Source organism: Nicotiana attenuata, unplaced genomic scaffold, assembly GCF_001879085.1.
Source record: "Nicotiana attenuata strain UT unplaced genomic scaffold, NIATTr2, whole genome shotgun sequence".
Classification (NCBI taxonomy): domain Eukaryota; kingdom Viridiplantae; phylum Streptophyta; class Magnoliopsida; order Solanales; family Solanaceae; genus Nicotiana; species Nicotiana attenuata.
The window spans coordinates 240,785-257,135 of record NW_017671472.1 but is presented as its reverse complement, the minus strand read 5'-3'; the positions used below and the strand labels follow the sequence as shown (position 1 = coordinate 257,135).

Below are 16,351 nucleotides of genomic sequence, written 5' to 3'. Positions count from 1 at the left end.
GATGCACGTGAATGTCCAGCTCCTACAGTAGAAATGGTAGTAGATAAAGACCACCGATTTGAACAATTTTTAGCTCGACACAAAAAAATTAAGGATAAAGATGCGCATTTCACACTTCGTAATGCATTAATCGAGCATTTATGGGAGAATAGAGGCGAAAGTTGAATATTTATGTGGTACTTAAATTAAATTTGATCATGATGTAATATTTATTTTAATTATCTTTTATCAATGATTTCACTTTTAATTGATTTATCCTTTAAAATAGTTTTGTAATAAATGATTATATAAGTGGTGAATGTGAATTATATATAATGAATATGGAAAAAAGAAAAAAGATAGTATTTGTTTGAAGGAAATAAAAAATAAAATTTAAATAGAAGATAATAATATAATATAGAAGAGATAGAAGAAATATTTTTTTTTTGATGTAAAAAATGGTGTAATGGTTGGAGTAAATTTGGTGTTATATTATTTTGGTGTGAAATTTGATGTTAGGGTTGGAGATGGTATTAAGAGACGCAAACCCGCACAAAAAAGAGAGGTCATTTTAGTCGTACTAAGATTTACCAATGTTAAAATATCATGGTATAGCCAGTTTTCACACTGGTCAATGAAAAATAGCCAGCGTTTATCAAGTCAATGAAAAATAGCCACTATTTTGCTGCAACAGGGATCGGTCCAGTATAATATACGGGAGTTCTGGTGCATTTGTGTACGAACTCCAGCATATTATGCTGGACCGGTATACTTTGCTAACTCCTGTAAAATTTGCGGGAGACTGGAGCACCAGTGCTCCAAACTCCAGTATATTATACTGGACAATTATACTTGCTGGAACTCCCGTAAAATTTGCGGGCGTATTTTTCCGGATTTTGAACAGTATTTTCGCTCAGATTTAAAGTGGCTAAATTTCGATGACTTTTGAAATTTGGCTATTTTTCAACGACCAGTGGTAAATCTGGCTATTTTTGAATTTCTCCCTTTACCAATTGAATCGATCCATAATTCCATCCCCTTTGGAGAAAAAAAAAGGAAAAAGAAAAAAGAACTTGCCTATACCTTTTTAACTTCCACTGGACACCACCGTCTACTGTGTCTCTGTGTCCTCTGTTTCTAATATTTCTAAATTCTAACCAACTTTTCATTCCAAAGTAGCATTTGAATTCTCAAATCATAATTGTTTGTACTATTCAAGAAGCACAATTCGTCACCAATCAGACAAAAGGTACTGTTCACTCCTTCCTCTCATCATATTCCTTTGTTTATGTTGGTTTTCAAGACTCTAGCCTTTCACTCTTTGTTACTCTATTGAATTCTGTTGGATCTTTGTCTTTTTCTTACTTTTATGGGATTTTACGACGTTGGTATTCATTTTTGGTTTCCTTTTATGCCCTGTTTGGTTGTTCTTCAATTGTTTGTTGATTGTCAGTGTAAAGAGTCTTGATGGTTCAAATTCTGAGAACAAGAATTGAAAATTGTCATATGGGTCGTCTTTCTTTTTCCTCACATTTATGTGTTTTGTCGTTTTATTTGAAGATTTTTTTGGAAGAAAGTGACTTGTTTGGGAAGATTTTTTCAGTATGGAAGTTTTTTGCTGGTTAAATTGGATTTAGGCTTGTGTAGTTTGTCTTTGTCTTCCCTTTGTTGATTCAACCTAAAATTCCAGATTCTTGTGCATTTTATCTTTGTGTTACTTTAGATAATTTAGATAAATGGAGTCTGAAAATGGGGTTCCAGTTGAAGAGGAGAAGATTGTTGTGGCTGAAAAGAATGTGGATGTGAAGGAGGAGGAGAATGTGGGTGAAAAACCCAATGCAAATGAGGAGAAGGCTGATGAAACACCTAATCTCAAAACTGAAGTGTCTGGGAATGTTCCAAAGAGCAAAACATCAAGTCAAAGAAAGCTTGCTACTGGTGGAACTACAAAGAACAATAAAATGGCTAAGGATCAGGCTAGTTTAAGAGGAACAGCTGCATTGACTCGATCGAAAAAGGCAAGTATATCACTAAGTCTATCGTTCCCGGCAAGAGGTGTTAGTTCCGAAGTAATGAGGAAGAGCATTGATGTCTATCCAAAGAAATCGGATGCCAAGGAATTGAAAACAAAGGGGGTTAAAAATGAGACTTCACTTTCTAAGGGATCATCAGCTTCTAGTTTGAATCCAAAGGGTGTATCAGCCGGAGTATTGAAGAATGCAAACGCAAATGGAGGTGTTGCAACCATCAGAAGGACAACTATTGCAGCCGTCCCCAGTCTCCGTCAGTCTATGGTATTGGCCCTCATAATATTTTGCCTTTGCCTTGTTTAATGGATGCTTTATCTCACTGTCTCTCTAACCTGTTTTTGTCTATCAGTCTGGGAAATCTCTTCTGGCCAGTGGAAGTGCAAAGAAAGCTACATCTGATGTGTAAGTGAATTTGTTGCTTGCATTTTTATGAAGTTTTTTTGGTCTACACTTGTTGCCTTTAGCATTGAAATTTTTATGTTATATGATGTTTCATTTTGCCGAAGAACTTTCTTTAGTTAACTTATTTTTCCTATTGCAGATCGAATGACGAAAACAAAAAACCTACTAAAGCTGCAGTGCTGCCTCTTAAAGAGGATGAGGATGCTCGTTCTACCACTTCCTCGTACTGATTTTGTCTTACACTGTTGTCATTCTGTTGTTCCATTGGTTTGCTCATCATCTTTAATGTTCTAGGCCAATTAAATCTACTTTTATTTCTGCTGTTACCAGAAGTACCACTCCTCGTGGACAACGAAGGGCTAGTATTGCTGGATTTTCCTTCAGGTTGGAAGAACGCGCCGAAAAGCGGAAGGAGGTTTGTAGCCCGCACTTGTTTCTTCTTTAATGAGGGAATGTGATGTTTATGCAAAGTCTAAGTACAAGGTTTCTTTCTTCGTTAGTTCTTGGCAAAGATAGAAGAGAAGATACAGGCAAAGGANGTAGGATGTCAAAGTCGTAGAACTCAGTGGATAACTCAGGTAATCGTATCCAAATTGTCGAGTAAGTAAGTTGTGTATTGGAGGAAATGAATTTAAGTTCCCATTTACGTACTGATAGGAAATGATTAAATATAAACCAAGGTTCTTCATGGAGTGCTTTATTCATATTCTCTTCCTTTTGGAATTTTATGAGAAAGAAGTCTGAGCCCAGATCAATTAGTGGTAAGTCTTCTGTAGGTTGCCATAGGGAACGTAATTTGGTGCATAGTGTTTGATGCCCGATTTTTCGACCAAATACTTTGACTATCATAGAAGATTTCCATGGAGAATATATGCGAGTTTTATCAGAAGATGTTAAAGGAATAAAGGTGTCATGTTGGTAATCATTTGTGGTTTCATCGGAGAAATCAATATGTGAGTGAGTTGTGTGACAAGTGCTCTGTAAATGGTGAAATTGGTTGTGTGAAAGTAGTGTGTGCTTGAAGGATTGATCTTTAATGTTCTAGGCCAATTAAATCTACTTTTATTTCTGCTGTTACCAGAAGTACCACTCCTCGTGGACAACGAAGGGCTAGTATTGCTGGATTTTCCTTCAGGTTGGAAGAACGCGCCGAAAAGCGGAAGGAGGTTTGTAGCCCGCACTTGTTTCTTCTTTAATGAGGGAATGTGATGTTTATGCAAAGTCTAAGTACAAGGTTTCTTTCTTCGTTAGTTCTTGGCAAAGATAGAAGAGAAGATACAGGCAAAGGAAGAGGAAAAGAATAACATGCAAGCAAAATCCAAGGTTGGTTCAAAACATATTACTTTTTCTGGTTAATTATTTAAGATCTGGTCTCTCCCAAGAATTTTTTTTTAAAAAAAAATTTGAATTTGGGTTTTGAATACAGGAAAACCAAGAGGCGGAGATAAAGCAATTGAGGAAGAGCCTGACATTTAAAGCTACACCAATGCCAAGCTTTTACAGGGAACCCCCTCCAAAAGTTGAGCTAAGGAAGGTAAAATGTTGATCTTAGATCACCTTCCTCATTTCATTTTTTTTAGATTTGAAAAGAGAACAGGAGTGTTCTTTGTTGACATACTGGTTCCTAACTTTCAGAAAACACACCAATGTGTTGGTTTTGACATCCTCTAACCTGAAAAAACTTCATCTTCAGATTGACTTGACATGTTAAAGTTTTTCTTAACTTCAGAAATTAACAAGATGTAATTGTGAGTAGAGCTTTTTTAACTTTAGAAATCCTTTCAAGATAATAGTTCATATTGATGGCGTAGACATCGGCCATCTTGGGGATCCACCCCCTCTGCTCCCGACAGAACGCCCTCACAATGATGGAATAGACATTGACCATCCTGGGGATCTACCTCTCTGCCCCACAGGTTGGAGCATTGGGAGCACTAGATGCAGTAAAGGCCCATGGATAGGAATTTTTTCAGCATAACTGCTGAAGTGAACTAGATACCTACATGTTCAAGTTCCCAATTACGTATCTCAATTGCTTTGCTCTTTTTCCTCCCTGATTTTGGCGCTGAGTTGCAGCTCTTCCTATATTTTTGTGCATCTACATTATCTTAATGGATGCTTGAGGGAAAGATCTCATGTTCATGAATGGGAACCTGGTGATAGAGCAGGGCTTCGAAATAGGAACCTCCCCTTCCCCCTCTAAGAAAATAAATGTGCTGCCAACTAATGGGATACGGTGCAATTTTTATGCGTGCTTATGATGGAATTGAAGGACTCGGAAAATACTTCACTGGCATGGCACTGCCTGAAGTTCTTTTAATAAATGCTCCTCTTAAAATACTTTTTTCTTTTATGCTAGAAGGATGAAAAAGGTGACATATTCCTTTTAAGTTCAAAGCTTGTAAACATGGTTGCTCGTTAGCATGAGATACTTGTACTTTTAGAGATAATGTTCAAAACTCAAATGTGTCGGATTGGGATTGTTTCTTCTTATCAAAACCAAATAGGTCCATACTGATGGATTTTTTTTTCCTTGAAAATGACAATTGTAGATAGTATTGGACTTTGACAGCCATCAATGAATAAGTAGTAATGCATTACCTGCAATACCTGAAAACTGCTGTATAAATCTTATTTTATCTAACAAAGAAGCATATCAATATTTCTTCAAATCTGACATAGTTTGAGGTATAATTGTGCTCGTTTATGTTTCCAATCATAAAGATGGCTTTAAGAAGGTATTACTTAAGTATTTACAAAAGGCTAGTATACTTTTGTTATGTCAGGTCGCCCTTTGATTGTGATACTCCATTTGAATGACCAACGCTGGTTCTCTTTCAAAGTCATTCAAGAGATCCCTATAAGGGTACTGTGTTCACCTAACGATATGGCGTATTCCTTTTCCCTTTCCACATTTTACTAGTGCTTGTCCTGCAATAGAATGCTTTAGTTACTAAGTATATGCCAAGAGAGTTTAAGGCTCTACTATATTAGCTTCCAGGTTATATTTTAAGATTTCATGACTCATCATGTTATTCTCTTCTGTTAACTTGAATTTATAAAAGTAGCACACGTGATAATTTTCTGGATCATACAGATACCAACAACACGTGCTGTATCTCCTAAGCTTGGAAGAAATAAGAACTCCGCATCGACAACCAACAGCTCTGAAAGTGGATCGTGTTTCAGTCCAAGAGTTGTCAAAGAACAGGTGAAGTCACCCACGACCTTGCTGTCAACTAGTGATAAAGTTACTGGTGCTTCAAAAGGGAAGCCTATTGAAACCAAGAAGCCGATGAAAAGTTCCTCAACTGGTAAAACTAAAGCGAAAGCTGTTGGAACAAAATCAAAACCTGCTGAAGTCAAGAACTTGGATGAGAATATTTGTGAAGAGAATCCACAAGACATGCATGATAAACCAGCTGATGAAAAGTGCGAGATGAATCCAGCAGACGAAAATGCAGTTCAACCGTCAAACACTGTTGTTATTACAGCTCAAGTCACTGTTGAAGGTTAACGCACTTTAAGGAGGTTCTAGTATATCCTTATTCATATATAGATTTTTCTTTTGGTGTCTCTGAAAATTTTATGCTTCATTGAGCTGTGAATACATTGTTGTATGTTGTGTTTATAAATTGTATATGTTGGTTAGAAACTGTTTGACAAACTTATTTTGTTCTATCTTGTATCATGTTCAATTGATTCTGCCTCGCTGAGTTACAACATATGTTTCTCGTTTGAAATGTAGTAATTCTTAAATTCTACCTTTGGTTTTACAAAATAACCAAATCTATCTCCTGTTTCCATGAAGTTATGTTGATCATTGGTTATAGTAGATTAGGTGTATCTGAATAGCTTCATGTTACTGTATATACTCTTATAAATCCCATGATCATCACAAAAATAGCCTTCAAAGAGCAGAGTCTAAGTTCAACCATTACGGTCGGAGAGACGTGCAGGAACTTTACTCAACTTGCAGATATTTTTTTTTTTTGCAACTTCAACTTCAAATGTTGTCCATACTAACTATTTGGCTGGCTTTATCATTTAACGAGCTTTTGTTCTTAATTTGAATGATTAATTTAGAGTTCAGAGATGGCTGGATTTGAGGAGAGCAGACGAGGCACCAAGGTATAATGGGGTTCAAAATTCAAGAAAATTATGGGAAAAACCGGCGTCCTTGTAACAACCAGGCCGGTCGTTTGGAGTGATTTTATGCTCAATTGTCATTATGAGACTTGCTGGGGTAGTTGGTTCGGTTCCGGAATGAGTTGAGACACTTAGTGGGCGTTTGGACCCAAGAATTAAAATTTCAAAATAGGGTGGTTAAATTTTTTAAGTGAAAATGGTATTTGAAATTTAGAGTTGTGTTTCGATATGAATATAATTTTGGGTTGTTTTTGAAGTTTTGTGAGTGATTTGAGTGAAAATTTTGAAAAACAGCTTTTTGGAGCTTTTCAAATTTTCGAAAATTTCCAAAATGGATCTTCAAGTGAAAATTGGAAATTTTATGAACAAACGCTGATTTCGAAGAAAAGTAAAAATTATTTTGAAAAAAGGGAAAAATTTCTTATGTCCAAACGAGCTCTTAGTCTCACGGTTGGAAGCTTAAGTTGAAAATTTTGACAGGATATTGACTTATGTGTAAATGACTCCGGAATGGAGTTTTGATGGTTCCGATAGCTCCGTTGGGTGATTTTGGACGTAGGAGTGTATACGGATAGTGATTTTGAGGTCCGTAGTTGATTTAGGCTTAAAATGGTGAAAGATGGAAAATTAGAAGTTTTGAAAATTGAGAAATTTGACCGAGAGTTGACTTTGTGGTTATCGGGTTCGGATTTTGGTTCCGGGAGTTGGAGTAGGTCCGTTGGTTCATTTATGACTTGTGTGTAAAATTCGAGGTCAATCGGACTTGATTTGATAGGTTTCGACATCGATTGTAGAAGTTGGAATTTCTTCATTTTCGTTAGGCTTGAATTGAGGTGCGATTCGTGTCTTTGATGTGGTTTGATGTGATTTGAGGCCTCGACTAAGTTCATATCGTGTTTTAGGACTTGTTGGTATGTTTAGTTGAGGTCGCAGGTGCGAGGGTTTGTCCGCACTTGCGTGGTCGCAGATGCGGAGAGGGGTCGCAGGTGCGAGGTCTGGAAAGGGAGCCTGGGGGCGCAGATGTGGAATGTTATCCGCAGATGCGTGTGCATCTGTGCATGGGCGATCGCAGATGCGGAAGTGGACTGGATTCTTTGGATCGCAGAAGTGATCGAAAATCCGCAAAAGCGGAACCGCAGGTGCGGTTAAGTTGAGCGCAGGTGCAAAAGCACTAGATAGAATATTTAATCGAGGGTTTCGCGATTTTCGATCATTTTGGACATATCAAGCTCGGACAAAGGCAATTTTTGAGAGGGATTTTGAGGGTTTTCTTGAGGTAAATCACTTGTGATTATTTTTATTAAATATTATTGTTTCCCCATTGAATTTCCCACCTAGTTTGTATATTTTTGAGGTGAAATTTTGGGAGTTTGAGCCTAGGGATTTGGAGAGATAAATTTGGGGATTTGAGTGACGATTTATTGTCAGAATTTGATAAATTTGGTATGGTTGGACTCGTGGTTGAATGGGCTTCCGAATTTTGTAACTTTATCGAATTCTGAGACGTGGGCCTAGGAGGTTGACTTTTGAGTTAACTTTTTGACTAGAACTTAGCATTTTCATATGGAATTGATTCCTATAGCTCGTGTTGATTGTATCGAATTGTTTGTAGCTAGATTCGAGGCATTCAGAGGCCAATTCGCGAGGCAAGGGCTTGTTGGAGTAGAAATTTGCGCGACTTGTGGTAAGTAATACTTCTAACCTTGGTTCTATGGGTATGAAACCCCGAATCACGTGTTATGTGATTGGTGTTGAGGTGGAGCACATGTTAGGTGGCGGGCGTGTGAGCATGCACCGTAGGAATTGTGACTTTGTCGATTCTACTGTACAGTAGAATAATATTGTTGTTATTCGTGTATTCTCCATGTGTTAGAGAAATTGAGCTGCGAGTCATGTTAGAAATCATGCTTATGCTACATGCTGGTACTGTTGGGACCCACAGAGGTTGTGTTGCAGGTTGAATCATTTGCTAAATTTGCAATTATATACTCAGCCACAACTATTATTTGCATATCATATCTCAGTCTTTGTTGCCATTTATTGATACATCATATCATCATTGTTTGGGCTGGTTATCATGATTCTTGTGAGCCCGAACGACTAGAGAGATTGATGACTGAGTAAGGCCGAGGGCCTAATTGTGAGGATATTTATGGGATCGGGCTGCACGCCTCAACACGCTTTATTGATTCATGCCATGATTAACTTATTATAGAGCTTGAGCTGGATCTGCGACTCCGGAGTCTGCACACTCACAGTGAGTGCAGATACCTACCGAGTGCGAGTGCCGAGTGATTGAGAGGATTGAGCAACTGTGAGGATGGAGTGACTGTGAGGAATGAGTGACTGTGAGGATGGAGTGAATGGGAGGACTGAGTGATTGATACTCTAAGAGTATACATATGATTTCATCATTGTTTTGTACTTCAGTTGGCATACATAATTGACATGTAGATATCAAGATGTATCATTTCTTATCTCAGTTGTACTTGACATATCTTACCTGTTTAGACTTTATCCATTAAATTTGGAAGCATGTCTATATTTCTTACTGTATTTCTGTAATTGGACTGTACCTGTGAGGCTCGTCACTGCTTTCAACCCAAAGGCTAGACTTGTTACTTATTGAGTTGATTGTACTCACGCTACACCCTGCACTTCATGTGCAGATCCAGGTGTTTCTGGGCACTGTGGTTGTTGATCTTAGAGTTTTCAGCCGTTCGGAGATTATCGAGGCAGCTGCCCTGGCGTCCGCAGACATTGACTCTCCTTCCCTATCCCTCAGTTTACTTATTCAATTTATGTTTTTCTTAGATGGTGTATCAGACTTTGTATTTGTACAGATCCTCATGTACTCAGTGACACCCGGGTATTAGGAAATTTCTGTATTGAGTTGTGACATTTTCATCCAGTTTTTATGAAATTCTCACTTATTTAAATCTGCTTTAGTATATGTTGAATTTGAAAGAGTTGGAATGTATGGGTTGTCGATTTGCCTAGTATCATGATAGGCCTCACGACAAGTCGAGTTTTGGATCGTGACAAGTTGGTATCAGAGCCTAGTTTACATAGGTCTAACGAGTCATGAGCAGGTTTTGAAGAGTATTGCGGATCGGTACGGAGACTTCTGTACATATCTTCAAGAGACTGTCTAACCCTTAGGAAACCTTCACTTTCTTGCATTCTTGTCGTACAAATTTGTTGATTCTCGGAACTATACTTCTGTTATTCTATTCTCTCACAGATGGTGAGGACACGTGTTATCGGGCGGACAACCACCAGTACCACAAGCTAGGGCCACGAGAGGCCTTGGCCGCGGTAGGGGCCGAGGTGCAGCTCGTATAGCAGCTAGAGCGCACCAGCAGATCCACCAGTTGCTCCAGCTCAGGAGTAGGTTCCAGATGTGGTTGATCCAGTTGGGCTAGCTCAGGCACCAGCTGTGCCCATTGTGATTCCAGGCCTTTAAGAGGCTTTGGATCAGATATTGACCATTTGCAGTAGTCTTGCTCAGGCGGTTCCTATTCAGACCGCACCAGCCACCTCTCAGGCCGAGGGAGGTACTCAGACTCCCGCCGCCCGTACTCTAGAGCAGGTGGTGCAGGGACTTCAGATACCAGGGGTACTACCAGCCTAGTCGGTTGTAGTTGTTCAGGCCCAGGTGGGTCCCATTATGACTGATGAGGAGCAGAAAAGGCTAGAGAGATTTGGGAGGCTCATGACTCCATCATTCAGTGGGGCTGAATCAGAGGATGCCCAGGACTTCTTGGATAGGTGCCAGCGGATTCTTCGCATAACGAGTATTTTGGTGACTAGTGGAGTCTCCTTTACTATTTTTCAGCTATCAAGGGTTGCGTTCAGATGATGGGAGGCCTATAAGAGGGGCATGTCAGTCGGTGGTGCACCACTTTCATGGCATGAGTTCTCCGTTCTCTTCTTGGAGAAGTTTGTTCCACAGACCCGCATGGAGGAGCTGCGCAAGCAGTTCGAGCAGCTACGTCAGGAGGGCATGTCTGTGACCCAGTATAAGATGAGATTTTCAGAGTTGGCTCGTCACGTAGTTTGGTTGGTTCCCGCTGAGAGGGAGAAGATTAGAAGGTTCATTGATGGCCTCCACTATCAGTTGCATTTTGTTATGACTCGGGAGAGTGTATCGGGTGATAGGTTGAACGAGGTGGTTGATATTGCTCGGCAGCTAGAGATGATCTGTAGTCAGGAGTGTGAGGAGAGGGAGTCTAAGAGGCCTCGTGGTTCAGGTGGTTTCAGTAGTGTTCCCTCTGGGAGTCAGTTCCACCACAACATGGGTCGTCCTTATAGGCCCGCTCAGATGGCTCATCCAGTTTATCGTGGTGCATTTGCTAGCCATGGTTCGTACAGTGGTTGTCCGGGTCAATCATCTCTCAATGCCCTCTTAGTTCAGAGTTCGTCCCGTGCTCCATCGGTTTAGGGTTCATCTGTGCCAAGTCCTTCTAGCAGTTACTCTGGCACTCGGGGACCGATTCAGTCCCCACCACCACCAGCGGGGAGTTGCTTCAAGTGTATGGAGTTTGGGCATATGTGGAGAGAGTGTACCATTGCCCGGGAGGTCCAGTTCAACAGAGGGTTCAGGCTATGACTTCCATACCATTTACTTCACCACCCGCCCATCCAACTCGGGGTGGGGCCCAGGCAGCAAGAGGTCGCCCTAGAGGGGGAGGCCAATCACGTGGTGGTCAAGCCCGATTCTATGTTATTCCTGCTAGGCCAGATGTTGTTGCTTCAGATGCAGTGATCACATGTATTGTCTCAGTGTGCCACAGAGATTCTTCCACATTGTTTGACCCCAGTTCTACTTATTCCTATGTATTATCCTATTTTACTCGTTATTTGTTTATGCCCCATGAGTCCTTAGTTTCACCTGTTCATGTATCTACGTTGGTGGGCGATACTACTGTTGTGGATCATGTATATCGGTCGTGTTTAGTGACTATTGGGGTATCGGAGACTAGAGTTGATCTCTTATTGCTTTGTATGGTTGATTTCGACATGATCTTAGGTATGGATTGGTTGTCTCCATGTCATGCTACTCTAGATTGTCACGCTAAGACCCTGACGTTGGCGATGCGGGGGTTGCCAATGATCGAGTGGAGAGGTTCCCTATTTTATGTTCCCAACAGGGTAATTTCTCATCTGAAGGCCCAATGGATGGTTGGGAAGGGGTGTCTGTCATATTTGGCCTTTGTGAGGGATGTTGGTGCTGATACCCTTACTATTGATATTGTTCTAGTGGTGCGAGACTTTCCGGATGTGTTTCCTGCTGACCTGCGGGGCATGCCACCCAACAGAGATATTGACTTGGTGCCGAGCACTCAGCCCATCTCTATTCCTCCATACTGTATGGTGCCAGCTCAGTTGAAGGAATTGAAAGAACAGCTTCAGGAGCTTCTTGATAAGGGGTTTATTAGGCCTAGTGTGTCACCTTGGGGTGCACCGGTTCTGTTTGTGAAGAAGAAGGATGGTACTATATGGATGTGCATCGACTATAGGCAATTGAACAAAGTTACAATCAAGAACAAGTATCCTTTGCCATGCATTGATGATTTATTTGACCAGCTTTAGGGAGCGAGGGTGTTCTCTAAGATTGATTTGAGATCTGGGTATCACCAGTTGAAGATTCGGGACTCGGATATTCTAAAGACGGCATTCAGGACCCGTTATGGTCACTATGAGTTCCTTGTGATGTCTTTTGGTCTGACCAACACCCTAACAACATTCATGCATTTGATGAACAGTGTATTTCAGCCATATCTTGACTCGTTTGTCATAGTATTCATTAATGATATCCTGGTGTACTCACGTAGCCAGAAGGAGCATGCCCAACATTTGATGATTGTATTACAACGGCTGGGAGAAGAGAAGCTTTATGCCAAGTTCTCCAAGTGTGAGTTTTGGCTTAGTTCGGTGGCGTTCTTGGGGCACGTGGCATCCAGTGAGGGGATTAAGGTGGATACAAAGAAGATAGAGGCAGTTCATAGTTGGCCCAGACCGTCCTCCACTACTGAGATTCAGAGCTTTCTCGGCTTGGGCGGTTATTATCGTCGCTTCATGAAGGGTTTCTTATTTATTGCAGTGCCTTTGACCAAATTGACCCAGAAGGGTGCTCCATTCAAGTGGTCGGATGAGTGTGAGGAGATCTTTTCAGAAGCTCAAGAATTCCTTGCAGATCCAGTTCTAGTTTTGCCTTCAACGTCGGGCTCTTATACAATGTATTGTGTTGCTTCTCGGATTGGTATTGGGTGTTTCTTGATGTAGGAGGGTGGAGTGATTGCTTATGCTTTGCGTCAGTTGAAGCCCCATGAGAAGAACTACCATGTTCATGATTTGGAGTTGGCAGCCATCGTTCATGCATTAAAGATTTGGAGGCATTATCTCTATGGTGTGTCTTGTGAGGTGTTTACGGATTATCGGAGTCTCTAGCACATGTTCAAGCAAAAGGATCTAAATTTGATACAGCGTAGATGGTTGGAGCTACTAAAGGACTGATATCACCATTCTGTATCATCCTAGAAAGGCCAATATGGTGGCCGATGCCTTGAGTAGAAAGGCGGTGAGTATGGGTAGCCTTGCATTTATTCCTATTGGTAAGAGACCGCTTGCAGCTGATGTTCAGGCCTTGGCCAATCAGTTCGTGAGATTAGATGTTTTGGAGATTAGTCGGGTTCTAGCTTGTGTGGTTTCTCGGACTTCCTTATATGATCGCATCTGAGAGCGCCAGTATGATGATCCCCATTTACTTGTCCTTAAGGACACGGTTCAGCACGATGATGCCAGGGATGTTACTATTGGGTACGATAGGGTGTTGAGGATGCATGGTCGGATTTGTGTGCCTAATGTAGATGTGCTACGTGAGTTGATTCTTGAGGTGGCTCACAGTTTGCGATATTTCATTCATCCGGGTGCCCTGAAGATGTATCAGTACTTGAGGCAACACTATTGGTGGAGGAGGATGAAGAAGGATATAATGGGGTTTGTAGCACGGTGCCTTAACTGTCAACAAGTGAAGTATAAGCATTAGAGAACGGGCGGATCGCTTCAGAGGCTTGAGATTCTGGAATGGAAATGGGAGCGTATCACCATGGATTTTGTAGTTGGGCTCTCAAGGACTTCGAGGAAGTTTGATGCTATTTGGGTGATTGTGGATTGATTGACCAAGTCCGTGCATTTCATTCTAGTTGGGACCACTTATTATTCGGAAAGATTGGCGGATATCTACATCCGTGAGATTGTTCGCTTTCACGGTGTGCCAGTGACCATCATTTTAGATTGGGGCACGCAATTTTGGAGAGCAGTGCAGCGAGAGTTAGGCACACATGTTGAGTTGAGTACAACATTTCACCCTTAGACGGACGGATAGTCCGAGCGAACTATTTAGATATTGGAGGATATGCTATGCGCTTGTGTCATAGATTTCGGGGGTTCTTGGGATCAGTTTCTGTCGCTCACTGAGTTTGCCTACAACAATAGCTATCGATCGAGCATTCAGCTGGCTCCGTATGAGGCTTTGTATGAAATACGGTGTCGGCCTCCGATAGCTACTGACTTTGTTCATGATACTTTGGACAAGGTTAAATTGATGCAGGATCGACTTCGCACGGCGCAGTCTAGACAGAAGAGCTACACCGATCGGAAGGTTTGTGATGTTGCTTACATGGTTGAGGAGAAGGTACTACTCAGAGTTTTACCCATGCCTGGTCTTATGAGGTTGGGAAGAAGGGCAAGTTGAGCCCCCGATACATTGGTCCGTTTGAGGTGCTTTAGAGGATTGGAGATGTGGCTTACAAGCTTGCCTTGCTTCCTAGTATGTCGAGTGTTCATCCAATGTTTCATGTTTCTATGCTTCGGAAGTATGTCGGCAATCCGTCCATGTTTTGGATTTCAGCACGGTTTAGTTGGATGGTGATTTGACTTATGATATGGAGCCGGTGGCCATTTTGGATCGGCAGGTTCGAAAGTTGAGGTCAAAGAATATAGCTTCAGTGATGGTGCAGTGGAGAGGTCAGCCAGTTGAGGAGGCTACATGGGAGACCGAGCGGGAGATGTGGAGCAGATATCCACGCCTATTTGAGACTTCAGGTATGTTTCTAGACCTGTTCGATGACGAATGTTTGTTTAATATGGGGAGGATGTAATGGCCCGGCCGGTTGTTTTGAGTGTTGTATCCCCATTCCCCCATTTACTGCTTATTTTATGCTCAATTGTGGTTATGAGACTTTCCGGGGTAGTTGGTTCGGTTCCGTGGATGTTCTGGAATGAGTTGAGACACTTAGTCTCAAGGTTAGAAGCTTAAGTTGAAAAGGTTGACCGGATGTTGACTTATGTGTAAATGGCTCCGAAATGAAGTTTTGATGGTTCTGATAGCTCCGTTGGGTAATTTTGGTTCCGGAAAGTGATTTGGAGGTTCGTCCTTGATTTAGGCTTGAAATGGCAAAAGTTGGAAAATTAGAAGTTTTGGAAATTGAGAAGTTTGACCGAGAGTTGACTTTGTGGTTATCAAGCTCGGATTTTGGTTTCGGGAGTTGGAGTAGGTCCGTTGGGTCATTTATGACTTGTGTGCAAAATTTAAGGTCAATAGGACTTAATTTGATAGGTTTCGGCATCGATTGTAGAAGTTGGAATTTCTTAGTTTTCGTTAGGCTTGAATTGAGGTGCAATTCGTGTTTTTGATGTGGTTTCATGTGCTTTAAGGCCTTGAATAAGTTTGTATCATGTTTTAGGACTTGTTGGTATGTTTGGTTGAGGCCCTAGGGGCCTCGAGTGGAGTTCGGTTGGTTAACTGATCTAACTTTGGAATTTAAGTATTGCTGAAGTGTACCAGGTCTGGTGCGATCGCACCTGCAGAGTTATGGTCCCAGGTGCGTGGCCGTAGAAGCGAAGTATAGGTTGCAGGTGCGATTTGGGCGAAGCTGGGCAATGGTCGCAAGTGCGAGGGTTTGTCCTCACCTACATGGTTGTAAATGCGGAAAGGGGTCGCATGTGCGAGGTCTGGAAATGGATCATGGGGGCGCAAACGCGGAATGTTATCCGCATATGCGGATGTACATATGTGCATGGGCAATCACAGATGCGGAAGTGGACTGGATTCTTTGGATAACAGAAGCGATGAGAAATCCGCAAAAGCGAACCGTAGGTGCGAAAGCACTAAGCATAATATTTAATCGAGGGTTTCGTGATTTTCAGTCATTTTGGACATATCAAGCTCGGACTAAGGCGATTTTTGAGAGGGATTTCGAGGGGTTTCTTGAGGTATTGTGATCATTTTTATTCGATAATATTGTTTTCCCGTTGAATTTCCCACCTAGTTTGTGTGTTTTTGCGGTGGAATTTTGGGAGTTTGAGGCTAGGGATTTGGAGAGTTAAATTTGGGGATTTGAGTGGCGATTTGGTGTCAGAATTTGGTAAATTTTGCATAGTTGGACTCGTGGTTGAAAGGGCTTACGGATTTTGTAACTTTTATCAGATTCTGGGACATGGGCCCGGGGGGTTGAGTGTTTGACTTTTGACTAAGAACTTAGCATTTTCATATGGAATTGATTCCTATAGCTCGTGTTGATTGCATCAAGTAGCTTGTGGCTAGATTCGAGGCATTTGGAGGTTGATTCGCGAGGCAATGGCTTGTTGGCGTAGAAATTTGCACGGCTTGAGGTAAGTAGCACTTCTAACCTTGGTTTTGAGGGTATGAGACCCCGAATTACGTGTTATGTGATTGGTGTTGAGGTGACGCACATGCTAGGTGATAGGCGTGTGAGCGTGCACTG

The 16,351-nt window shown here is 41.4% G+C and overlaps 1 protein-coding gene across 1 annotated transcript; it reads left to right on the top strand.

The window, feature by feature from the left end:
* The first annotated feature begins 1,033 nt into the window (after nucleotides 1-1,033).
* LOC109208505 (protein WVD2-like 4) lies at nucleotides 1,034-6,175 on the top strand. Its single transcript, XM_019371631.1, has 10 exons — nucleotides 1,034-1,228; nucleotides 1,703-2,273; nucleotides 2,359-2,411; nucleotides 2,551-2,634; nucleotides 2,742-2,826; nucleotides 2,912-3,015; nucleotides 3,457-3,577; nucleotides 3,663-3,734; nucleotides 3,838-3,945; nucleotides 5,509-6,175. The coding sequence occupies exons 2-10, from the start codon at nucleotides 1,716-1,718 to the stop codon at nucleotides 5,926-5,928; spliced, it is 1,605 nt and encodes a 534-aa protein (XP_019227176.1). The 5' UTR covers nucleotides 1,034-1,228; nucleotides 1,703-1,715; the 3' UTR covers nucleotides 5,929-6,175.
* The last annotated feature ends 10,176 nt before the right edge of the window (nucleotides 6,176-16,351 follow it).